Source organism: Myxine glutinosa, chromosome 6, assembly GCF_964187855.1.
Source record: "Myxine glutinosa chromosome 6, kmMyxGlut1.1, whole genome shotgun sequence".
Taxonomy (NCBI): domain Eukaryota; kingdom Metazoa; phylum Chordata; class Myxini; order Myxiniformes; family Myxinidae; genus Myxine; species Myxine glutinosa.
Genome location: NC_136266.1, coordinates 3,395,249 through 3,420,803, shown reverse-complemented (window position 1 = coordinate 3,420,803; position 25,555 = coordinate 3,395,249). Strand labels below are relative to the sequence as shown.

General features: G+C 36.4%; 2 protein-coding genes across 2 annotated transcripts in view; one reads left to right on the top strand and one right to left on the bottom strand.

Annotated features, from left to right (window-relative positions):
• Nucleotides 1-25,555, top strand: part of LOC137429544 (histone-lysine N-methyltransferase SETD1B) — a 237,926-nt gene that overhangs the window by 106,208 nt on the left and 106,163 nt on the right. The window contains exons 11-12 of the mRNA XM_078779562.1: nt 1,219-1,333; nt 2,460-2,614. Coding sequence (XP_078635688.1) covers nt 1,219-1,333; nt 2,460-2,614 — 270 coding nt within the window. The remainder of the gene's footprint in view (nt 1-1,218; nt 1,334-2,459; nt 2,615-25,555) is intronic.
• On the bottom strand, nt 22,943-24,290 carry LOC137430981 (uncharacterized). Its single transcript, XM_078779561.1, has 4 exons — nt 24,050-24,290; nt 23,686-23,932; nt 23,432-23,587; nt 22,943-23,302 (listed from the first exon to the last, which is right to left on the bottom strand). The coding sequence occupies exons 1-4, from the start codon at nt 24,100-24,102 to the stop codon at nt 23,066-23,068; spliced, it is 693 nt and encodes a 230-aa protein (XP_078635687.1). The 5' UTR covers nt 24,103-24,290; the 3' UTR covers nt 22,943-23,065.

The window sequence follows — 25,555 nt, the reverse complement described above, 5'->3', positions numbered from 1 at the left end:
CGGACAACCAAGAAAACAAGAAAGAAAGAAAACAAGAAAACAAACAAGAAAACAAACAACCAGAGTGAAAACTGAGTACTTCCTTTCAGCGTGCGTCACTGCCGAGCCCCCGTCGGTGCCCGGCAATGACGTTTTGCAATGCCTGGAGATGGCATAGGAAATGAGCGGTGTACAACAAACAAACAAGAAAGAAAGAAAGAAAACAACCAGAGTGAAAACTGAGTACTCCCTTTCAGCGTGCGTCACTGCCGAGCCCCCGTCGGTGCCCGGCAATGACGTTTTGCAATGGCTGGAGATGGCATAGGAAAGGTGCGGTGTGCAACAAATATGAATTGGCTCTCTATACGAGTTCAATGTAAAGGTGTTAGTATTGTGGAAATGATGTGAAAGACCATCGTAATCACATCAGTAATAATCAACTCCCCACAAGTAATAGGAGAATGTTGCTTTTGAGATGAGACATTGAGCAGGTGAGCGAGCGAGAGCGAGTGAAAACAACCTAAACGAGCATAAGCGAGTGTATGTGAGTGGTCCTGCGAAGATGGTCTTGTCTCAGAACCAACATTCTCTGACTACAATTGTCAATGTGTCAAGTATGAATAAAGTTGGTCCATACATCTCCGAGATATGGTTGTGGACCGACCGACCGACGGACGGACGGACGGACGGACAGATGGAGGAGACCAGGTCCATAAGCCCTTGTTTTGGACTAAGTCCAATGGGGGCTAATAACATCAGATGGGAAGTCAGACTCAGCTGAGTCATCGACTACTTCAGTGTCCATGTGACAGTTGTCATCCAGAGTTGTGGCGTATATATTGCACACTTCATCAATGACTTGTATCGCTCCTCATTGCTTGTTGAAGCATTTTGTTTAGAATGAGGTTGTCTAATTAAAAACTTAACTGATCATGTAGACTATTAAGCGAAAACAAACAAAATCGACCATTAATGAAAAATATTGAACATAAAGTTGCACATCGTTTTGGCCTAACCCTGTATATGATTGCCACTGGTGAAATATGTTTTTGAATACTTGTGTTCATTTACTTACCATGTACTTTTTATAATGTTTGGGAAATTGAGAGATTATCTGGAGAGTGAAGTGTTATCTGGTACAGCAGCTGTTATCGGGAAAGCGAAATGTTACCTGAAAATGGCGGTGTATCTAGCAACCCTCCCAAACCCCACCTCTCATTAACATCCTTTGCTCTGTAGGTAAAACGAAAGGAGCCTCCCGAGCAGACAACAGCGGCAGATGCAAAGAGGTTACGGGCTACTTCTCCCGATCTGCCTGAGGAGGAGGAGGAGGAGGAGGATGACGATGATGAAGGTAAGCTCTGGTGAGCATGTATCTTCTCACTGCTTGCTGTTCATAATTGGCTTGGAACTTGCAGGGTAACACAACATTGAGCTGTAGTATTTGAGTACACTCTCTGATTTAGTTGTGAACAAGGATAAAGATTTCACTGGGTTATTAAAACGACAGTGACGTCCAGTGTATATATGTAAATATTATATATGTATATGTATATGTATTGATAAATTGGACACGTACAGTCACGTGAAAAAGTAAGTGCACCCCATGTAAAGTTTTGACTTTTTCAACATATTTCAACATACAGCTATTTGATCTTCATTTCAACAATGTTGATAGATAAAGGTGATATAATATAACAAATATCATGAAACATTTACATTTTGTAGTCCATTGTATAATTTAAATAAACATAAATGCAAATTTCGCACGAGGAAAAAGTAAGTACCGTTGCACCGTTTAGCCAAACTTGTAAAAATGCGATTTGAACTTGTCATTTTCAATGAACATGTACTCGGTCATGTGTGACAGCAATGATGCATGAAAGGCATCAATGGAAAGCTGAGGATCTCCTCATAATTGGTAACCCACATGTAAATTGTCAAACTAAATAACCTTTGCATGTTAACCCCTTGAATTCGGATTACTTTTTTTTTGATACGCACTGTATATATGTATAGTGCATTTAGAAAGTATTCAGACCCCTTCACTTTTTTTTCACATTTTGTTATGTTGCAGCCTTAATGCTGAAATCGTTTAAATTCATTTTTCCCCTCATCAATCTACACTCAATACCCCATAATGACAAAGAGAAAACAGGATTTTAAAAAGTTTTGCAAATTTATTAAAAAGTAAAAACTGAAATATCACATTGACATAAGTATTCATACCCTTTGCTATGACACTTGAAATTTAGCTCAGGTGCCTCCCATTTCTCTTGATCATCTTTGAGATGTTTCTACACCTTGATTGGAGTCCACCTGTGGTAAATTCCAATTCCAAAATTCCAAAATTCCAAATTCCAAGACGAGGCTCAGTTAATATATACATACATACATACACATATATATATGTATATAGTAAAACTGATTGTTGTTCTTTGGTGTTCAGACCCTTTCACCTGGTTGATGACCTTTTCCAGAATCTGAGGCAAGCAAAGATTTGCGGGAAAATGGCAGTGAGTGTTCAGACGTGGAAGGACACACCATTGTTAAGAGACGGGGTCGTGTGGCGAGACCGCTTGAGCTGGACAGTGAGGGCGGAGAAGAAGAAGAAGAAGAAGAAGAGAGAGACAAGGTAGGCACAGAATCTGACATGAACATGGCTGTGCTAGCAAGATTTTTTTTTACAACTGTACAGTGTTTTGTCTCTCCAATGTTTGCTGAGTGCACATTGTCTAAAATGCAATATTTTTTTTCCATCTTATTTGGCTTAAAGATCCAAGTCAAAAATTCTATAGAAACTAATAGAGACCAGTGGGACATTTATATGGGTCTGTTTTGGAAATCACGGTTTCTATTGCTTTCTACAGGAACCAGTAGAGGTTCCAGTAGAAACCGAACGAGATTCGGTTGAAACCAATAGAAACCATTAGATGCAACTGGTCTGAAACCCATAGAAACCAATAGGAACCTTTAAGTTCAACTGATCCTTTAGAAACCATTGGAGTTAACTGGTCTGAAAATCCATAGATCAACCAAATTCCCTGCATGTCACAAGAGGTGACAAACAGGGTTGGCGGCAGGAAGGGCATCCGGCTGTAAAACATTGCTTCCAAAAGGGGACCACTGTGCCCGAAAAAGGCCAACCCCCGCTCTGTGGGGGAAAATGGCCTCTAAAGGTGGTATACATATATATATATATATATGAGTGCGTCTCCAATACTGCTGAGTTTTTGACACTACAGATATAATTGCCAGTGATTAAAAAAATGTACACCTTTATTTAAATGAAGAACCCAAGAATTGCCTCATTATGTAAGAAAGATATAAGGAAAATAACGTATTCTGTTCACGTATTCTGTTTTTTCGTGATTGATGCCTTCGCGGTCACTCTCTTCAAGAAAACGGACACCAAAACCTGACATAGGAAACCCGGGTTATAACTGAATGATTATACTTTGGATACAAACATCGGTTGTAGTATGATGCTTCCCAAAACCATAATTTAGAGTGTTGTTGCAAATTAGACATGAAAATTGTGATGTAAAGATTTGAATAACAAGAGTCAACAACTCGCAAAAATGGAATAACGATCGTTACCTGTCGTGTCTCTCTTCATGACGATCGTTATTGCATTGGTAGCTCATTACAGCTTCGTGTTTGCACATTAACCGTATTACCTGCAGGAACACCTAAACATAGCCTACAGTTGTAGGGCCGGTTTAATGCAGCTGACTGAAATTAGTTATTAGTAATTTTGATTTGATGTTTAAAAATATGGTGGTGTCCTCATCGTCACGATTGTTATTCAAGAATATAACTGATTTTTTTTTGGTTCATTGCGCTATTTTATTTTAATAAAATACTTATATGAGATAACTTTATACTCTGTAAATTTGCAACGCCATTTTTTTTTTTTTTTTTTTTTTTGTATACAAGATCGAGGCCCGTGAAAGAGCGAACATTAATCACACAGAAAGACAAACCGACACATAAAACAAATAACATCGGGAGCGGTAGACAAGATGGGAAGAGAGGGGGAAGGACACAAACACAACAGTTGTGAGGGACATCGGGAATGTGTGGGACGGAGAGGGCTTGGGGGGAGGCGGCGTGGGAAGGGGGGGTTGGGAGAAGTATAAACACAAGGACACCAAGGACTTCCAGGAAATAAGTTGGTATTTCAAACAAGTTGGATCTGGGGTGAATTAGCGGGGGTAGAAAAGATCAAGGTTTTGGATGGGGGAAGATAAGAGATGGTAGTGAACAGCTGTTTTAATGACCTGGAGGGAGGAGTGGGATTGAAGGGAGTGTGGGAGTTTGTTCCAGAGGCGGGAGAAAAGAGGAATGAAAGAGTGAAGGTGAGCAGAGAGCCGAGATTTCGGCAGTTTAACCATCAGAGGGTTGCTGGCAGATCTTGTGCGACCTGTAGGAATATTTGGGGGACAAAGCACAGAGAGAGCTGGTGGAGCAAGGCCGGAGAGGAGTCAGTAGAAGACAGAAAGACGACCTACCTGCCTGCGGTGAGTGAGTGAAAGGCCCTCAGAGTTAGCTTCATCGCGGGAGATTCCAATGATTCTGAAAGCTTTGGTTTCAACAGCGTGAGGCCGAGCTAGGTGTGAGGCAGGAGCACCAGCCCAGAGGGGAGAGCAGTATTCCATTGAGCTGTGGATGAAAGCCTTGTATGTGGTGAGGAGCTCAGGTGTGCCTAGGAAGGACTTCGCACGATGGAGGTTGCCCATTCGGCGACTGGCTTTGGAGGCCAGCTTGGAAATGTGGTTTTCCCAAGAAAGATCATGGCAGATAGTGAGACCCAAAAGCTTGAGCGACAGAACTTCTTGGAGAGGATTGTTGAGAAAGTAGATGGGAGGGTTGTCCAGTCGATCTTTTCGGAGAGACATAGTAAGAGTGTGAGATTTGTCATGATTGAAAGACATGTTCCACTTGTTTGACCAGTCTGTGATTTTGTCCAGGTCTTCAGAGAGTGAGGAGGCTGCAGACTGCCGATCTGAGGGAAGAGGAATGGAGCGGCAGAGAGTGGAGTCATCAGCAAAGAGATAGAGAGGATTTTCCAGAGAGTCGGAGAGATCATTGATAAAGACCAGAAAAAGCACAGGGCCCAGAACACTGCCTTGGGGAACTCCAGCCTGAACAGGAAGGGGAGATGAGAGAAATCCATTCAGGGCCACACGTTGACTACGACCAGAGAGGATGACCGCAAAACATGCATGGAGATTTCCATGGATACCATAGGAGGAGAGTTTGGTGAGCAGAGCCTGGTGCCAGACCGTATCGAAGACACGTGATATGTCAAGGGAGACAGCTCTGATTTTTTCTGTTTGGCATTGAGGACCTACATCCATTGTTGAGACAGCAGAAGCAGCATGTCCAGAGTAGAATCACCTGGTCTGAATCCAAATTGATGATCGGAGATCAAGCCATTGGAGAAGAGGAAGGATTTGATATCCGAAGCAATGATGGATTCCATGACTTTGCTGATAATTGGGAGCAGGCTGATTGGTCTGTAGTTGCAAGGATCTGTTTTTGCACCTTTTTTGTGTAAAGCGGGAATGTTTGCTGATTTCCAGGATGCTGGCAGATGACCTTGAGCAAAAGAGAGGGTGAAAAGAACAGAGAGAGGGTGAGATAGAGCGGAAGAGCAGGATTTTAAGACCCGTGAGCTGATGCCGTCTGGTCCAGTTGCAGAATCAGAGTCGAGGTTTGACAAAAACTCCTCCACCTTGTCAGGAGAGAAGGACACAGAGTCCAGGAGCAGTTGGGTTCGACTAGGTAAGGTGGGAACAGAGAGAGATGGGTTTGGCACACAAGATTTTGAGGCAAACACAGAGTTGAGGCATTCGGCTTTGTCACGTGCGGTGTCAACTGTGTAGCCATTTGAGGTAAGGGAAGGGATGGAGGGGGAACGAACACCAGAAACGGATTTGACCAGACGCCACCAGGATTTGGAGGAAGGAGACAGGTTTGAGAGTTCAATTCTTGAGTGTGGAGAGATAGTGCTTCCTGGCACTCCTGAGGGTAGACACACACTTGTTCCGAGCTTGGTGGAAGGAACTGAGATTGCCTTCAGTTGGATTAGCCTTCCGAGAGGCAAATTCAAGTTGTTTCAGGGCGACTGCCTCACCACAAGATTCAGTGTACCATGGACGGGAGGAAGGGTAAGACAACTGAAGACGAGATTGGATTAATCTGTGCATGAGAGAGAGCAGTTTGCTTTGGAAGAATTCCCAGGAAGAATTGATGTCAGAGGCAGTGGAGATGGGAGACCAGTCCAGATGATTGATGGCTGCTTGAAGACCATGCCAGTCGGCCTGAGTGAAATGCCAGACTCTCTGAGGAGGCTCTCTGAGAATGGCCAGAGAGATGTCCACTTTAACAAGCACATGATCAGAAGAACCGATTGGAGCAGAAGAAGAGCAGCAGACATTCGCAGGGAAGTTTGTCATAACCAAGTCTAGAAGAGAAGATACTCCATTGGTTGAGATCCGGGTCGGGAAATTGACAGATTGTGTCAATCCCAGTGAGTCACAGAAGTCCTTTGCTGAGGCGCCATGACTGGTGAGAGAGGAACCCACACCCAACCAGCTGGCATGATGACAGTTGAAGTCACCACATATGAGGAAGAGAGAGTTGGGATGAGTGGATAGAAGTTGGTCCATGTTGTCAGACAGTGAAATGTAAATGGAGTCATCACTGTTTGGAGGACATGGAGGTACATAACACATGTAAACAAAAGGTGGGAGTGGAGAGGAAGCCGTAGCCAGAGGTACTCCTGGGGGTGAGGTGGAGAGAGGGCTGTGTAAGGAGAGTGAGGAAGAGAGTTTTTGATAAAGATAGCAACCCCACCACCAGGACGAGGCTCAGGTCTATCATACCGGAGGAGCGAGTAACCAGGAAGAGATATTAAGGAATCAGAGACATCTTGAAGGAGGAAAGTTTCTGTTAAGCAGATCAAGTCTGGATTGTCAGAAGCAACCTGTATGGAGAGATCAGTCAGGTTTGAGCGAAGGCCCCGGATGTTTGAGGTCCATACCGTTAATGAAGAGAGAGAGGGGGAGCATCGGGTACAGGACAGGGGAGGGGAGGGGTAGGGTAAGATGAAGGATGAGAGGGGGAGGTAGGAAGAGCAGTTGATCGTGTGTCAGAGATTACAGAAGAGTTACAAGAAAGGGAAGGATGAGGAGAACGAAAGTTTTGATGGAGAAGGGACGAGGCACAGTGAGGGGTTGTTTGAGGGGGGGCAGAGGAAAGTATAAGGTTGGGGGAGGTGCAGGTATGAGATAGAAGGGAGATGAAGTGGGGAGGAGACAGCTTTGAGGAGGAGGGGGGAGGAGGGAGAAGTGGAGAGGAATGTTATGGGGGGGAGATTTGAATGGGAGGGGTTGGGGGGAAGTTTTGAAGGGGAGGAGTGAGGGGGGAGTTTAGGAGTGGAGGGGCAAGGGGGGAGTTTAGGAGTGGAGGGGCAAGGGGGGGGGGATTTGGAGGGGAGGGGCAAGGGGGTAGTTTAGCAGGGCAAGGGCAAGGGGGGAGTTTAGGAGTGGAGGGGCAAGGGGGGAGTTTAGGAGTGGAGGGGCAAGGGGGGAGTTTAGAAAGTGGATGATTAATGAAAGACGAACATTGATAACAAATTGGGTTTATTGTGATTTTCAAGTTAGCAATCCGATTAAGAACGATGGAGGAGGGATGGAATGAATGTGAATTTAGAATATGTAGTGAGGGAGACGTATAAGAGAATGAATTTATTTTTTTTGAAGTGGAATGAGTTGGAGAGGAAATTGAAAAAAGCCTTTTAAAAAGGAAGAAAAACAGCGTGTTGTAATATACCACTGAATAAAACACTGAAGGGGAAAGTTTAAACATATTTAAATAATATTTAAACAGAACCGTGAATGATCTTATATGCACAAAATACCAACGGGGGAGGGCCGAGAGGGACAACCACGAGTCACGTGAACAGGGCAAAAGGTGGATGGCAAGGAGGTAATGGGGGCGGGGCGAACAGCCCACCTGGACAGAAGTAGTACAGGATGAGACAACAGCACACGTAGAGAAAGGAAAATAAATGTTTTGGGGTTTTTTTTTTTTCGTTTTGGGGGGGGGGGGGGCGATTTAAAACGTTAGACAAATAGTATTATGTTTGAGGTAGAAGGGAAAAATCTAGGAGCCAAGCAAAACACGAAGTAGGGGATTTAAGTTGACAAACACCGACAGCGGTACAAGGCCGCACACGCGGAGCAGAACACGATTAATTAATTACGAGTTTCAGGAAATTCAAACCAAAACTGACTATAAACAAACAATAACGCATAGACGATAAAATAACAAGTTGAAATTTGACAAACACACGAATGAAAAAATAACTTCACTTTGGATGCTCGGAGAGAACCAAGCTTCAAGGTCGGAAGCTTCACCAACTCGGCCGTGCGGCACGAAATACTCAACTATTTTATACAGGTATGAAAGATTAACACCGAGAATCTCCCGAGGGAGACACTATAGGTAGACACACATAAGATAAATACAGTTTCGACAAAAATACAATTGTAACAATTACTTAACTTCGAGCGTGCGTGAAGATCGTGGAACAGCTTCGAAAAACCATGACTGCCCCGACAAGATCTTGCCATAGTAAGTCAGTTTAGCTTGTGAGTCGGCTAGATTCAGCTCCAACGTCTGCCGTGTCCTCCATTTTGCCGCGTCATCCATCGGCGACGATCGTTACTTCTGTGATTAACATCGCTAAAATTTTACTCTTTCATCGAGGCCCCTGACAATCATCTTTCTCGATTTCAAAAGGTTATAATTTTGAAGGATTTTGTTGATGTTTTGATGACTCATATGTGCGCTTATAAGTTTTATGAGATGTTTTCTTTTCCGTTCTTTTCATAAGGTGTCGCTTACTTGTTTTGTCTTCCGGCACGATCGTTATCTTGAAGATCGCATTCTATTTTTTTTTTTTTCACTGGAGCCGTCTACTGCTGTTTGAGAATACGGAGATATTATGAGTTATTAGCCACAGGTTTTACTGATTTAATAATCTTTTCAAATGAAAAGTTAATTTCCGATGTTTACTTGTGAACATGCATGCTAGAAACGATCTTTGTGAGGATACCGAAATCTTAGTGTCATTTATCACGAATTCTACCACATCGGGCGATTTCAACCCATAAATGTCAGCATAATCACTTTTACCAAAAGAAAGGGGAAATTTTGAGCTAGAATTATTCATGTATTTAATTGATGTCGAAAACAAAATGGTCGTCATATGGGTGGAGTTTTTTTGTTGTTAAGCCATTGTAAGCAGTAATTGCTGCAGCTTTAGCAGTGCAAATTATTAACAGTTAGATGTAATTGTTGGATGCCAAGTTGGATCATGTCCCAATGTCAACATCACAGGCAAATGGGAATGGAGTTAAACAACAGATCAGTGCAAAAGGTAATTTTTTGGGGGGGGTACCAAAATTAATCTTAAGACGTTTCCTCCTTTCTTTCTCCTCCACCCCCCCTCGCCCCCCCCCCCCCCCCACAGTAGGTGATAAATGTTGTTCCTGGGACAAAACCATTTAACATGGGAAATCCCTATCTAATGTCGTTTACCCCCCTGTCTTTTCCCACTTTTGGAAAACACCCCTATTAATCCAAAAGACTCTATGAGCCTTTTGACCTTTTGAACCATGAGCTTATTGGCCTTATGAGCCAATTAATCTACTTGGGCTAATACATAATGAAGATATTTTAATTGAGCTAGGGCTGAATGGTAAACCCATCTTGATGTACCAGGCTGAACACTAACAGCTTGGAACCAATCCTTCATTGAACCTCCAAATCTCCATTCACTGACATGTAAATTTTCCTCTCACCATCACTTTTCTTCATTTCCCCTTAACACCTCTATTCCTTCCCCCCTTGGTCTTATGGTACTCTTACTATCAATGATCGTTGTTGTTTAGTAGACCACTCAAACAATGATCCTACAAATATTTGCTCCCTCTCACCCCCCTTGAGGACCCATGATCCTTCTAACCTTATGGACCTATGATCCTTCTTCTACTATTGACACTGAGCCTTATACATATCATCTGGCAGATCATCGAGTAGACCACTCAAACATCGATCCTACAAATATTTGTTTATGCGTAGGAAATAATTTAATTCTCCTACAACTCTCTTCACCATCTAATATATTAACAAAGTATATGTTTGAGTTTGGTTCTTTATCAAGATATTTTAACCTTAGCTAAAATAAAATGATAAACCTCCCTCAATGTCCTTGTCTGAGCGCCTCCAGTGCCACACACCATTTTAAAATTAAAGTATATATTTTCCTGACAACCATCAAAGTTTTCCGTCCACTCAAAAAGATTTCCATCTTTTTCACCCAACTCACCAGTATTTTAATTAATTCTCTTATTTGTTTTGTGAACTTTTTTACCAGTTGCCTTTTCAATAAGTCTTATTTGATATTTTTCACATTCATTATGTTTTCCATTTATATACCAAGGTTGATTACACCTCCACTCTTTAGTCTGGTTGATACTTGGTTCTATCATTTATATAATAGTAAAAAAAGGCGGTGGTAGCCCGTTAAAATCCCTAACCCCCTTTTTAGCTTATCACTTATATATATATCTTATCACTTTTATATATCTTATCACTTACATCTTATCACTTATATATATCTTATCACTTATTTATCTTATCACTTATATAACCATAAGGGAGACTATCAATTCCATTTTCTAAAATAAACCTCTTATCATCAAAAGCCCCCAATGCTTTCTTATTCACCTCTTCTGAATATAATTGATGTTTATAACTTCTTATTCCATTAATCTTTCTAAACTCTTCTTTCTTTGTTGTTAAACAGTTATAATAATCCTTAAAGTTTATTGTTTCTTTAATAACATTTTTCTTTACACCTTTTAACTTCTTATCAGTCTTTTCAACGTTATTCACAATGTATTTATAAGCATAAGCCTTGGACCTCAATCCCACAAATTCACTCATAACATTTCCTCCTAATTCATCCTTGAACTTTCCAATCACCTTTTTATTTTTAGAAGAGAACAACTCACTCTCTGGACTGTAATTACTTGTATCATAGATATTAATGTCCTTTTTCATGTCTGAATAAACATCATCATTTCATCAGTATTAATTTTCAAAATAAAACTATCTGTATCCATATAAAGTAGATTAACATCATTTTGATATTTCTTCCTCAAGTTATTATAAAAGTAATCATACATTAATGACTTTGATAAATCAAGAATTGATGTTCCAATATAAATAGGTTTGTCCATTTCAATACTCTCTTTAACCAAATGGACCGCACAAAAGTTCTCAGTAAAGACCTCGGCTCTTATAAAACTCGGTCTATTAATTAATTTTGATGCTTGTTCCCAAGATGTTGATAGTCTGATATTTTGTCTTTTCCTCACGTTCTTCATGGTCTTACCAAAGACCGCATTATTCATCAATTTATAAAAGTCTTTCTCAAAATCTGTTTTTGACTCTGTTCTTCTTTGTGTATTAAAATCAATGTACTCCTTTAGCCAATGTCTTTGATTGAACTTTAGAACCCTATGGATCTTCTCTACTCTTAGACCTTTTGATAAATATTGTCGCAAATTTTTTGGTGTAGAACATAATTTTTCTTGTTATATAATGTAGTAAGTAATTTTTCTGTTGATTCACCTATATCAAACGATCGTTGATAATCACTCAACCATTCTTTCTTTGGACTTTCTTTCTCACAAGCAAATGGAAGATCTTTATGTTCGATATGAAGTTCTTCAGGATATTTTAAATCGACCTCAAAATAATAACCAACCTTTGAATCATCCAATTCTTTTTGTGTAGAGATACATACATCTTGTAAAACCTTTTTGTAGTCTTTTTCCTTTACCCAGCTAAGTTTTCCATAAGGAAGAGCCTGAGACATTGCCCAGCCATACAGGTTGTTCGCGTCATAGTACATCAAGTAAGAACTCTTTTTCGTTGAATCATAATTTGGAAGATATTTGTTATTTGCTTTTGCGTATCTACTCGAGCAGACTTGTGAAATTCCTCCTCTCTTTGCCTTTTCAATCATCAAAAGCATATCAACATCGGTTATCAAATCCAAAGCTTGTTTTGTCATTTTCAACATCGCACTCCAGGCCAATCCAGGTGCTGTGTAGTAGTGAGCAGGATCCAATCCATATCCAGTGCAACAAACAGATCTAAAGGCTTCAAATACATCGGCCAATAAAAGCACATCAGTTTTGAGATACAAATCGTGATACTCGCCAAGATTCTTGATGTTATATTTTTCCCAAACATTTTGTGCGTGTACATAATCTTTATCAGATATATGACTGTTGTTTAATTTGTTATAGAAATTTTCTTTTGAAGGAAGTTGTGTTCCATTGAATCTCTCAAATGAGTCCATATAGTCATAGGGGTAAATTCCCTTTTGTGTTCGAAAATCTTTATCTGAAAAATACTCTGAAAGACATGGAAACTCTTTTAGATTTTGAACCAAGTTAGCCAATGGACTTGCCATGAATTTAAATGTATCAAGAAATCTGATATGAGTAATAGGAGATGTGTGAATTGTTTTTGTGAATGAAATGTATTTCTGATCCGTGTTAGGAATTGCTGAAATGTGTCCAGATGTCTTTGAAAGTTAATTAATAAATAGATGCGTATCATAATGAGCGTTGTTATGAAGAAAGACGGGAATGAAAGAGGGGAGTTTATAATTAATATTACAACTTTGATGCGCCGGACCTCTATATTTACCAGTGAGATGACAATGATCTCTAACCTTTAGACCTTCACCAATTTTTTCCTCACAAATATGACAAACATTGTTTTTTCTAAATTCCCTTTTCTGTTCACTCGTCAAGGACATTGGTTTATTGGTTTCTCTCATTATCTTGGTTAATCGGACACAGTCTTTTTCTAGTCATTTCACAAACTCCTCTGGGGTATTTGAGCCTCTATACTCCTCTAACTTGTTATATTTATCACCAACGGATGATTTGATATAATAACAAAAACCGCAAGGAGTATGTTTTTGATATTTATTTGTGTATGATTCTTTTGGATCTGGAGAAGCAGTATCTATTTTTTCTAGAATACTTTCAAAATCAGCATATATAACAAATGGATGTTTGATCTTTTTCTTTTCATCTTTGAATGTGATCTTTGAGCCTTCTTTAGGCATATTGATTACCGTTGATTTATGTTCACCACAATAATTTGAATGTTTATCTAATCTTTCTTGTGTATGGAAGAAGTTAAGACAATGCCAACAAATATATATTTTATTTGTTCTTTTACATACTTGTGGTTTTATTAATTTAGCAATATCTTTGATGTATGTATCATGTGAAATTTCCTCTGAATTAAAATATAGAAGATTAATATGAGTTTGTTTACAATTGTCAGAAAGCTTTAAAACCTGAATGTTGTTTGTTTCTGTTAGACCATAAACATTAACTGATAAATTATTCATCTTTTCAAATTTAGGAATATCATTTAAAGCCAGAGGAAACTTTAGATATTTCGTATTTAATGTATTCTCATATTTTTTATAATGAGATACTCTTTCATCATGAAAATGTGGAGGATGTAAGTGTGCTAGAATAGATCAGAGAAAACATTTATTGTCTTTATTTTTGATATTGATAACTGTTTTTCTATTTTTCATAACACTGGGTAAATCAATGTAAGAAGAAGCTTTTAGAGGATCTGATTTAAGAATATGAATGTCTATGTAAATAATTTTTCCTATATTGAATCCACTTCCTACGATTGAATTATCCACATCTTGCTCTTGTTTAATAAGTTCATCATAGACTCCTGATGTTTTAAAATCTTGATATGAAGATATAAAGTGTGGCTCAGTTCTCATGTATGGTGTATCTATAACTCCTTCGTCCTTTGTCATTTCTAATTTTACTCCCATATAAAATTTAAGTGGTTTCATTTCTTTTAGTGTTTTTTCAATCAACGTTTGAACAGCAGGTTTAACTATTTCTACAGCATCAACTATAGACTCTGGTTCAGGAGGTTTGAAGTTAAAGACTCTTATTTTAATATGTCCTTTGAATGCGCCATCAGAGTTTTTAGTTGTGATAAAATTTGATAAATGTAGATTTGTTTTAAGATGTATTTCGAAGCCTTTCTTGAGGATATTTTTATGACAGACAGAACAGTGTTTTGTTTCCTTCTGAATAGGAGCTAGTAGGTGAAGTAGATTAAATGTGTGTTTGTTAGTTTTAAGGTGTCTTTTGTATTGTTTATATTCTTGTTCACAAACGTCGCAATACGTTGCTTTGATCATATTTATATAGCAAAATTATACTTAAAGTAAAACACGTTTTTAGAGGCTTTTTTAAAGATGAAACTGTGCTTAAAGTAAAACACTTATAGAAGAAAGTGCCTTTTTACAGGCTTTTTATATATGAAACTATACTTAAACTAAAACACTTTTTCACTCAGAATCATCTGAGTCATAGCTATCACATGAATACTCAGAATCATACTCAGAGTCATCAATAAAGCTACTCTCATAACTATCATTTGAGCACAAACTATTAGCATCATAACTATCATCTGAGTTCAATGAAATACTATCATCACCATCGTCCGAGTTCAATGAAATACTATCATCACTATCGTCCGAGTTCAATGAAATAGTAAAATCTTCACTGCTGTAATGACTCATATTTAATTAGCAGGAAAAATATTCCCATCAATATCTATATACTTTCTTTCATTAACAGATTCAATCTCTACATTTTTAATATCAAAAGTTATCTTGAAATAATCTCTAACTATCATAGAACGAAATGACATTTCACCAGAAATATTAACATCATTCATTTTACTTAGATCTACACCCTTTGGATTATTAAAGTAAATACAAATTTCTCCACGAGTATTATTCATGGTCTTATCATTCTTTTTCAAAGTATCGTAATCGATCACTTTTTCAAGCTTTGAATAAATTGCCAGGAGTAGAGGAGAAACTTTTGTTAGATTTACTTTAATGGATGTCTTTCCAGGTATAGTTAGAGCTCTTCCTTTAAATGAAATAGAGGGGCTCATGTTATTTTCCATAAGTGGTTTTACCCAAAAATTTCCATATTTATCTTTGTTCAATTTAACATCTTTGACATATTTTTCTATATCTTTCACCGAAGTAGAGATTGATTGAAATTTGTCTTTTGTGCTTTGAAACATTGTATTTATTAATGAATAAACTTGCGTTTAGTTGAAGTAAAAATTTACCATATAAATATGATAAGTTCTGAAGGATATTTAGAATTTCCAGACTCTCCATATGATAAATTAGAGAATTGTCCGGCTTGTGATAGAATAGGGCTTAATAATGAGGGTTCATATAAACAATGTATTTTCTGTGATTTAATTTTAATTAATGATAATAAAAAAATAAATAAATATATAACTCTTTTAAATTAGAACCAAAAATGAATTACTTTACAAGATTAATAAGAGAGATGAATGTTAAGTATTGTGATGATAATACACCATTTCTTTCAAGGAAAGAGACTATTTGTATTGAGGAAATGTATAAGGGTTTAATGATATTTATTATTCAAAATAATTTTAATGGAAATGTTAATACAAGATACTATATAAATAAAATAATGAATTATTTTGAAATTAAACCCGAACTCAGGATAAAATATAGAGTTTCTAAAATAGCTCAAAAAAAGTTAGATGACTTGTTTTCCAAATATATAAATGAATGATTTTTTGCCCATTTGGGAAAATAAGATAAAATTTAATAACCATAAAAACATTCCAAATTCATTGAGATGTCTAATAGTTGGTTCAAGCGGATGTGGAAAAACCTGTTTACTTTTAAAGATGCTCCTTGGTCCTAATTTTTTAGATTATGATAATTTAATAAGTTTTACAAAGTCAAGTTTTCAACCCGAGTATCAACTACTCTCACAGGGTTTTAATGCGGGTCTTAAAAAGGAAGACATTATCGGTTTATTTAAACTTCAAAACAAACTAAATGATTATAATATTGAAGATATAATACAATTATTTTGTGATACACAGAAATCAAAATCGAAACCAAAACCCATAACTTGTATTCTCAGTGATAATATGGATGATATACCTTCACCTCAAGATTTAGATAAATCAAAAAAGAACCTCGTCATCTTTGATGATTGTGTTAATGAGAGAAACCAAACAGTAATGGATAGCTACTATACAAGAGGGAGACATTCTTCTTGTAATTGTATTTATCTTAGTCAGTCATATTTTAAACTCCCTCGGCGCTCAATAAGAAACAATGCTAATACTTTTATTTTATTTAAATTAAATTCAATAGATGTGAATAATTTTTGGAGAGATAATTGCTCTACATTATGGAGTAAAAAAGAATTTGAAAATTATATGAAACACACGATTGAAAAATATAAATATATTGTTGTGAAACAAGATGAGATACTAACTGATATTTTACACACATAAATGACAACAATTATTATTAATCTTGTGGGTAAATCTGCTTCAGGAAAGAACTTTCATAAATCTAAACTCTTGAATTGTAAAAATGAAAAGATTGCAAGTTTTTAAAAAAAACACCCGATGAATTCGTTTTGTAGGTACTACAACCAGAGCAATGCGACCAGGAGAAGTAGAAGGGAAAGATTATTACTACATTTCAATGTAGTAATAGTAGTAATTCAATGTAGTAATTGCAATGTAGTAATTCAATGTAGTTCAATGTTTCATTTCAATGATACAATTATCATTTCAAACTCCACGAAAAAGGAAGACTATTTTAAGGTAAATGCTATAACAGGAACAGACTGGAATTCAAATGGAACAAAAAGTTTTGAAAGAAATAATCAACAAACTTACTTGAATCTCGCTGATAGTTTCTTGCTGTGTAAATTTAAATTCACTAAGGCTGCGAATAACACTAATGCTACACTCGTAAATGATTTCTTCTGGAAAATGTTTGATAGTGTTCGCCTGTATATTGGAACACAAGAGGTTGAAGCGGTTGATTATGTCTCTGCTACATCTGAAATGATGAAATTTACACTATATTCGTTTAGTGATAGAATGGGTAAGGGAGCTGTTGAAGGTTTTATTCCTGATATGTCAACGGGAACAAATGCTGACCCTGGTTATAGTCAAAGGAAGTCAATGTATAATGATGAAACAAAAGTCGAGAATAGTCTTACCGTAGCGGTACCTCTGAAAGGTATATTTGGATTTTATGATTATGATAAAGTTTTGTATGGTCTTAAAATTAGATTTCAACTACAAAGGAATGATAATGTAAATAGGTTGCTTTTTGGGGCTGAAAATGCTTTTGGCGACAATAATAAATTTGTTATTAATGATTTGTGTTGGTATATCAGTGAATATACTCCTAATCTTAAAACGGAAGAGATGTTAAATAAAAGACTTAACTCAAAGACCCCGCTAAATGTATCATACCTTAAAAGAAGATGTCAACACGTTAAACTGGAACACACTACCTACACTTGGAATTTAGGTGTTCTTCAAGGAAAGCCACGATACCTCTGGCTCATTTTAAAAAAACCAGATGGAGAGGACGGTACTAATAAGAATAATGCGCTGTGTGATAATGCTAAGGTGAAACAACTTCGGGTTTCTCTTGATGGAACATTTTATCCGCGAGATAGATTGGAAATTGATTGGGAAAAAAATGATTAAGCGGAAGCCTACAAGTCTTACCAAAAGGTGTGTGAAAGTAATGGTAATAATAACCCTATTTTGGATATGGTTGCGTTTCAAAAACTTTATACAATCTACACAATTGACCTGAGTTCTCAAAAAGAAACTATAAAGTCTAATAGAGTGGACACTTCTCTATACATTGAAAGAGGGGAGAGTGAAGAGGTTAATACATATTGTTTGCTGTTGGAAGAAACAGAATTACAGATTAATACAGATAATGGTGTTATGATTAATATCACATAGGTTTTTTCTCATAAATAAATGGTAGCGGTATATGTTAATCAAATCAATCTTAATAAATTAACATCTTGTATTCAAAATCAAAAGCCTTGTATTATTAATGTTAATACAATTCAAAGAAAAGGAGCTGTAAGAATTGATGTTTTACTCACACACACACAAGTAAAAACACAATGATACTGGTTTACTTAAAATTAAAATGACAAAACCTATGTTAAAGAAATATTCAATAGACGAGTCAAGAGGAGGATTTCTCCCGTTTCTAATTCCTTTATTTGCTGGTTTAAGTGCGGCGGGAGCATTGACTGGTGGTATTTCAGCAGCGGTAAAAACTGCTAACGAAAGGAAGGCACAACTAAAAGCTCAAAAAGAATTGGAAAGACATAACAAGGAGTTGGAGAAACAAATTAGTGGAAGTGGTGTAATTGTAGATTTTGCTCAAAAACTTGAAAGTCTACCTGATAAAGCTAGATTGTTGGTTGGAGATATGCTTCCCTCTATCGCTCAAGCGGGTGTTAAACTAACTAAACGGGGTAATGGATTGTATCTTTCTCATAAATAAATGGATAAATGGTTTAAACAATTTGGAAAGAATACAACGTCAAATATAGAACTAGCTAAGTATTGTAAAACACTAAAAATTGATAATGTGGTTATTTGTATGAGAGATGAATTCATACATATAAATAAGAATACAAAGAATATTATTATGAATTTAGACACACAGAATGGTTCTCATTGGGTTTGTATTCATAATAGTCAGGATAAATATTATTTTGATAGTTATGGTATGCCACCACCTGTTGAAGTAATACAATTCTTACAGAATGGTGTTTATCAAACATTTCAAGTTCAAGAAATTAATTCTAAATGTTGTGGTCAATTATGTTTATATGTATTATTTCAACTCAACAATAATGAAAATTTTTATGATATCATTTTAAATCTAATATAAATGACTTATGTTGGAAAAGATGGTTCTATCTTTGGAGAATCCTCTCAGGATATTGATTTATCAAATTATTATACAAAGGCACAGGCTGAACGACAAAAATATAGTATAAGTAAAAATATTAATATGAAGAATACTTATAAATTAATCAATTATCCAAACCCTACAGATGCGAATGACTTAATTAGATTCAGTGATTTATCACAATATATATTTTTAAAGAAAACAGCACGTTTTGTTAAACAAGTAAAATTTACAACCACAACACCTGGTTATACTGACCATACACCTTTCCTCATTGAATTTAACTACCAGCTTACAATTGAATTTTATAAAGAAGGACATATAGTTAATATGCGAATTAATAAATGTGGGTATGATATGCCTGATTTAGGGTATAATTGGTATTTTTCAATAAACTTAGAAGACCTACATGATTTGAATCAGTCTCGTAAATTGTGTGAATTGTGTGATGCTTTTGGCGTGAATTGTGTGAACCATCTGTGAAGAATCAGCTCTTCGTTTGCAAAAGAAGTCCACAATAGCCTGGAATGGCGCAGCTTTATTAAAGAACCAACTTATACAGATCCGGAGGAGGCCAAGACATCTATAGCAAGAGCCAGTCTCATGCCACGTCAAGCCTTCCTGCCAACGCATTGATTCTCATTCACTTATATACCAAATACGATTTATCAGAAAAATCTCCGAGAGAACGAAGCGACTGGCGAGAGTCCCTCCCACCGTTATCATTCGGGGGAGTCAGCCTTTCCTTTATCATTTGGACCAATTGTTTTTCTGGGCTCCGAGAAAACAGAACTGTAACTCACAAAGAGAAGAGTGTATGCTTAGCCAAACAAACCCATATATTTTATGGGTTTGTGTACATGAGTAATCCAAAGCATGTTTATACAGAGTCATGCGTTGCTGAGATTAAAACAAAATATATATAGTTAACGATAGGTTCATGTCATTCTACTTGCATTACGCAAAAACAAGCGCATGTGGGCGTGGTTTTATGACCAGCCTTGAAAAAAGCACACGTATACCATTGTCCAGCATGACCTCATTTTAAACCTTTCCTCATCCAAAACTAAAACGAAGCAAAAACCCTTTATTTACTTTATGAAATAGCATTTTTAGACATCATATAAATCATAACACATTAGCACCCAACGTCTATAACTGAACTTTAGGCAATAACAAATCTACTACTTGACATTCCTTCCTCTTGTCTCGTCGAGACAAAGTATCTTAAGAGACAACGTGCCACATCGGGCTTTATTGAAAAATAATTGTGTAATGCGGGTATTGAAAAAAATAATTGTGTAAAGAAGAATATTATCCGCTTGGCGAGGATAAGGGTTTATGTGGAAGTACAATTAGTAAACAACAAATACATGATTTTAAGAAAAGAAAAATATATGATAGTATAGCGATGGTTAGCATGACAAAGAAGGAAGGTAATGAGATAAGGATAGAAAGCCGAGGAATACAAACCGAATTGGTAGTGGGAAGATGGGGTGGTATTACCTGTCATAATATTAATCTCACATATATTTCTGATACATAAATGGCAGGAAGAAGACTACAAGAGAATTATAATTTTTGTATTCAAGGATACCTACAAGAAAAGGGTGCTCGGTATTACATACCTTATGATTTGGAGCATATACATGGGAATGTTGTCATAAAAAACTGGCCTTATACTGATATTGTTAAACCCACAAATCGAGACTTGTTTAAAATATTAAATAAAAATGAACTTCTCAAAGTTATGAAATATAAAACTCTTTTAGAAATCATCAACAAATCTTATTGGTATCCTATTATGAGAAAAATAATTATAGATACAAGAATATCTCAAAATCCAGATGAGTATATGTATAATATTCTTTGGGGCTCAAACTCAAGGGTAGCAAGGGATGAGGAAGGAGTTGAAGAAGAGAAGGAGGAAAGAGAGAAAAGGGATGTTGATGAAAAAGAACACGTTAAAATATTAAATGAAGAAGAAATTAATGAAGGGTTAGAGAAATTAAATAAAGAGTTTTCAAGGGTAGATTTAATGATTAAGACGAGTGTTTTGAGTGAAGAAGAGAAAACTTTAAAATTAAACAAGCTGGGTGAAGAATATTTTGAAAAGGTAGTAGCTATAAGGAAAGGAATAGATGTAGATATAACTCTTATGGTTGATAAGGTGTTAAATGAAATGGAAGTAAAAGAAAAATTGAGAAAATTAGATGAAGAATTTTCAAGGTTAGATATTAAGATTAAGATGAGTGTTTTGAGTGAAGAAGAAAAAAACTTTAAAATTAGACAAGTTGGGTAAGGAGTATTTTGAAAAGGTAGTAGCTATAAGGAAAGGGAAAGATATAGATATAACTTTCACTGTTGATTTTAATCCTAAATAAATGGGGGAAGAAAATCTTAAAACTATTCTTAAAGTATTTATGATATTAAAGGTTATATTACAAACGGTAATGGAAAAATCAAAAGAAATATTTTCTTCATGTAAGTCTGTTAATATTTCTGAAAAATAAATATGAGTTATTGTCTCAAATGTAAAAAGAAAACTAAATCTAAAAATATCTCCTATGTTAAAGCTAAAAATAATAGAGTTTATCAAAAAGGAATATGTCAAGTGTGTGGCTCTAAAAAGTGCCAATTCATCTCTCCTAAAAGTGGAGGAGACATACAAAGGTTTCTGTCAGGAAGTAAATTTACAACAACTGGAATTCCAGGGGAATTACACCTTCCAGGGTATTCTTTCTGTGGTCCTGGAACAAACCTGGAGAAAAGATTAGATGAGGCTGACAATCCTAAACCTTGGTCTAAACCTATAAATAGGGTTGATGAAGTGTGTATGAAGCATGATATTGCTTATGGGAATACCACTACATTGGATGAAAAACATGAAGCAGACAGAGAAATGTTGTATAATTTGTCTTTGATACGAAATCCTACATTGAGAGAGAAAGTTGATACGTTTATTGTGAAAAAGATGATAAGTGCTAAATTGAAACTTGGTCTTGGTTATTCACCCTAAAAAAACTATTAGGCTCCAATGATGTTATCAAGACTGAGGAGCTTTTGGCTAATGAATTACACAAACCTATAATCACAAAGTTTAAAAGAAGAAAAGTTTATTCTAAATACACCGACCACATATGGTCCGCTGATTTAATCGAATTGAATAATGACAGGGGATACAGGTATGCTTTAACCGTTATTGATTTGAGGAGTAGATTTGCCTGGGTTGTTCCGTTGAAAAACAAAAAGGGTAATACTCTTATGTTAGCTTTCAGGGGAATATTTTGTAAAAGTAAAAGAAAACCAAAGAAGTTATGGACTGACGAGGGAACAGAGTTCTATAACAAAATATTTCTGAAATTTCTGAAGGGGAAAGGTATTAAATTATACAGCACCTTTAATGAAGGAAAAGCAGTTGTCATTGAGCGTTTTAATCGCACTTTGAAAGAGAAACTATATAAAAAATTCACACAACTCGGTTCTCAACAATGGGTGTATTTAATCCAGAATATTGTCGATAATTACAATAATACAGTTCATTCATCAACAAAATCAAAACCATCAGAAACATTTACAAAATTAGAATATGAAAAGGAGATTAATTTGAGAAAACCCAAGTTCAAAGTTGGTGATATGGTAAGAATATACAAATGGCAAAGCCATTTTGAAAAAGGTTATACAAAGAGGTGGACTAATGAATTATTTAAAATTGTTGATATAATGGATACAGTCCCTTGGACTTACAAATTATATGATATGAATGGGGAAGAAATATTAGGGGCATTTTATTCACAAGAATTACAAAAAACAAAGCTAATAATTCATTAAACAACATTTCTATTCACCCCACCCAGATTAACTAATTTAATTAGTGGTAATAATAATAAATAAATAAAAATAAATAAATAATAATCATAAGCCACGCCCACACAGACCCCGCCCACACAGACCCCGCCCACACAGACCCCGCCCACTCAGACCATGCCCATCATCCCCCACCCCCAGTGCGTCCCCCACCCTTGATCCCCCCTCATCCCACCCCCACCTTCCCCACACACACAAGGGGAGGGGAGGGGTGGGATGAGGGGGGGGGGGTCAAGGGAGGGGGACGCACCTTTCCCTTTTTTCCTTTATTCTCTTTTTGTAATTAATAATTAAATAATTTTGAACAAAGCATATATATATAAATATTAAAAATATAAAAATATTCATATTATTAAAACATTTTTCTTGAGGGATATATTCAGCTTCTTCCGAGCACAAGCCATCAGCTTCTTCCCAGCTTAAGTCAAAAGTATTTTCATCAGATGTCTTTAGGTTTTGAATCTCTTTCTGTTAAAGACAAGGGACAAGGAGAAATATATGTTATAGACGAGGGACAAGGAGAAAAATATGTTATATACCTCAATGATTTAAAATAATGAATATTATGAGTATTATGAATCGCACACCCACGCATACCTCTAAAAAATCGAGCTTGATGTCAAGCTCGTTGAGTTGAAAATGTAGGGTATCGCAGGTTGGTAGTAAATAACCACTCTTTGGGATCTCAAAATAATTCCACTCATAGTTGTGATCATCGATCTCAACTATCATCTCAGCTATTGAAGTAATGTTCTGTTGGAAAACAAAGCGAGAAACTGTAAAATTTGTAATAAGTAAAGTTGAATCTAACAGAGAAATAGAGTTTATCAAGATGGAAATTTTAAACTCACATGGGTAGGGAATGAATTAGCACTCCTCGGAACTTCAAGGTTGTGAAATTCATTGCCAGTCATTTGTTCTGTTGAGACAGCTTTGGGAAATATTAAAGGGTGTGAGAGGCTGTCCAAACACCCAGCCATCTTATTATGTCTCCAAACTTCAGTTAATTCTGTAAGGGTTTCATTCAGATTCTCCCTTTGTTGGTGATAATTATTGGCTTCATTTTCAACATCAACCACCAACTTTGATAAAGAGAGGCTGTTAAAAAAAGAGAAAAAAACAATAATTATTGAGAGGCTGTTAAAAAACAATAATTGTTAATCATGTTCTATATAAAACAATGAATAATTAATCGTTAAAACAAAAAAAACTTACCTGTCTTGCGATAAAGCTTCAAACTCAATGTCATCTCCAACGTTGGAAAACATTTTTCGAATGAAACCACCTCAAGTGAGGTTCAGTTAATATAGCTGGGATGGGGAAATTTAATGACATCATGGAGGCAATGAGTTTCTTGAAAATTCCGGGTGTGTCCCTTCAAGGAAGGGAATTAACATTCTTTATGGGATTTAATGTTTAAAAATATCACTTGACTAAGACATAATATTTTTGCTTCAGGCAAGAGAAGAGTAAAACTGGTTTCTCTGGTAAAACATTCATGTTCGTTGAGTCTCTGTATATAATGAAAAAATGGTGTGTAAGAACATTGAGGGAGGTTTACCATTTTATCTTAGCTCAGTTAAAATATCTTGATAAAGAACCAAACTCAAACATCTTTTTTGTTAATATATTAGATGGTGAAGGGAGTGGTAAGATAATTAAATTATTTCCCACACATAAACAAATATTTGTAGGATCGATGTTTGAGTGGTCTACCCGGGATCATTGATAGTAAGAGTACCATAAGACCAAGGGGGGAAGGAATAGAGGTGTTAAGGGGAAATGAAGAAAAGTGATGGTGAGAGGAAAATTTACATGTAAGTGAATGGAGATTTGGAGGTTCAATGAAGGATTGGTTCCAAGCTGTTAGTGTTCAGCCTGGTACATCAAGATGGGTTTACCATTCAGCCCTAGCTCAATTAAAATATCTTCATTATGTATTAGCCCAAGTAGATTAATTGGCTCATAAGGCCAATAAGCTCATGGTTCAAAAGGTCAAAAGGCTCATAGAGTCTTTTGGATTAATAGGGGTGTTTTCCAAAAGTGGGAAAAGACAGGGGGGTAAACGACATTAGATAGGGATTTCCCATGTTAAATGGTTTTGTCCCAGGAACAACATTTATCACCTACTCCCCACCCTCCCTTAGAAAAAAAAAATCTTACAATCCGTGCAGAAGCGAATAGTACACTTTGAATGTAAAAACGGGTTGATATTTCATGAAATGGAATGATAAGATTACAAGCTGCAAATGCTGATGCTTAAAATAGGGGGGAAAAATGTTTTTAAATGCTCACAAGTTTCTGCTGACCAAATGAGGATTTTTTTTTTTTTTCAAATAGAAAGGGTATGACATTAGATGATGAACCTTCAAGCCTTACTGTTGCTGCTGCGACAACCAATGAAAACAACCAAAGTGATGAATGTTACTCTGAGCATAGGGTTATGTATCCAAGCAATTTTCATGAACTTCGCATTGTGATTTTATCTTTTGCAATGTTTTGTGTATTGTGGCAGTGTTTGAAGATTCTAATAAAGATAAAAGTTATGAGTGAACCTCAATTTGAAATTTTGAACCCATTGTCAGGTTTTTAGTAGAAGTATTGGAGACGCACTCATGTACAGTTTTTTTTTTTTTTTTTTTTTTTTTTTTGTTGTATACAAGATCGAGGCTCGTGAAAGAGCGAACATTAATCACACAGAAAGACAAACAGACACATAAA

What these genes read in the sequence shown, in the direction of transcription:
- LOC137430981 (XM_078779561.1), bottom strand. Translation starts at nt 24,102, where the DNA reads ATGTTTTCCAACGTTGGAGATGACATTGAGTTTGAAGCTTTATCGCAA. An exon ending in GAAGCTTTATCGCAAGACAG is followed by an intron (nt 23,933 to 24,049) that starts GTAAGTTTTTTT and finishes TTTTTTTAACAG; the next exon opens with CCTCTCTTTATCAAAGTTGG. An exon ending in CTAATTCATTCCCTACCCAT is followed by an intron (nt 23,588 to 23,685) that starts GTGAGTTTAAAA and finishes GTTTTCCAACAG; the next exon opens with AACATTACTTCAATAGCTGA.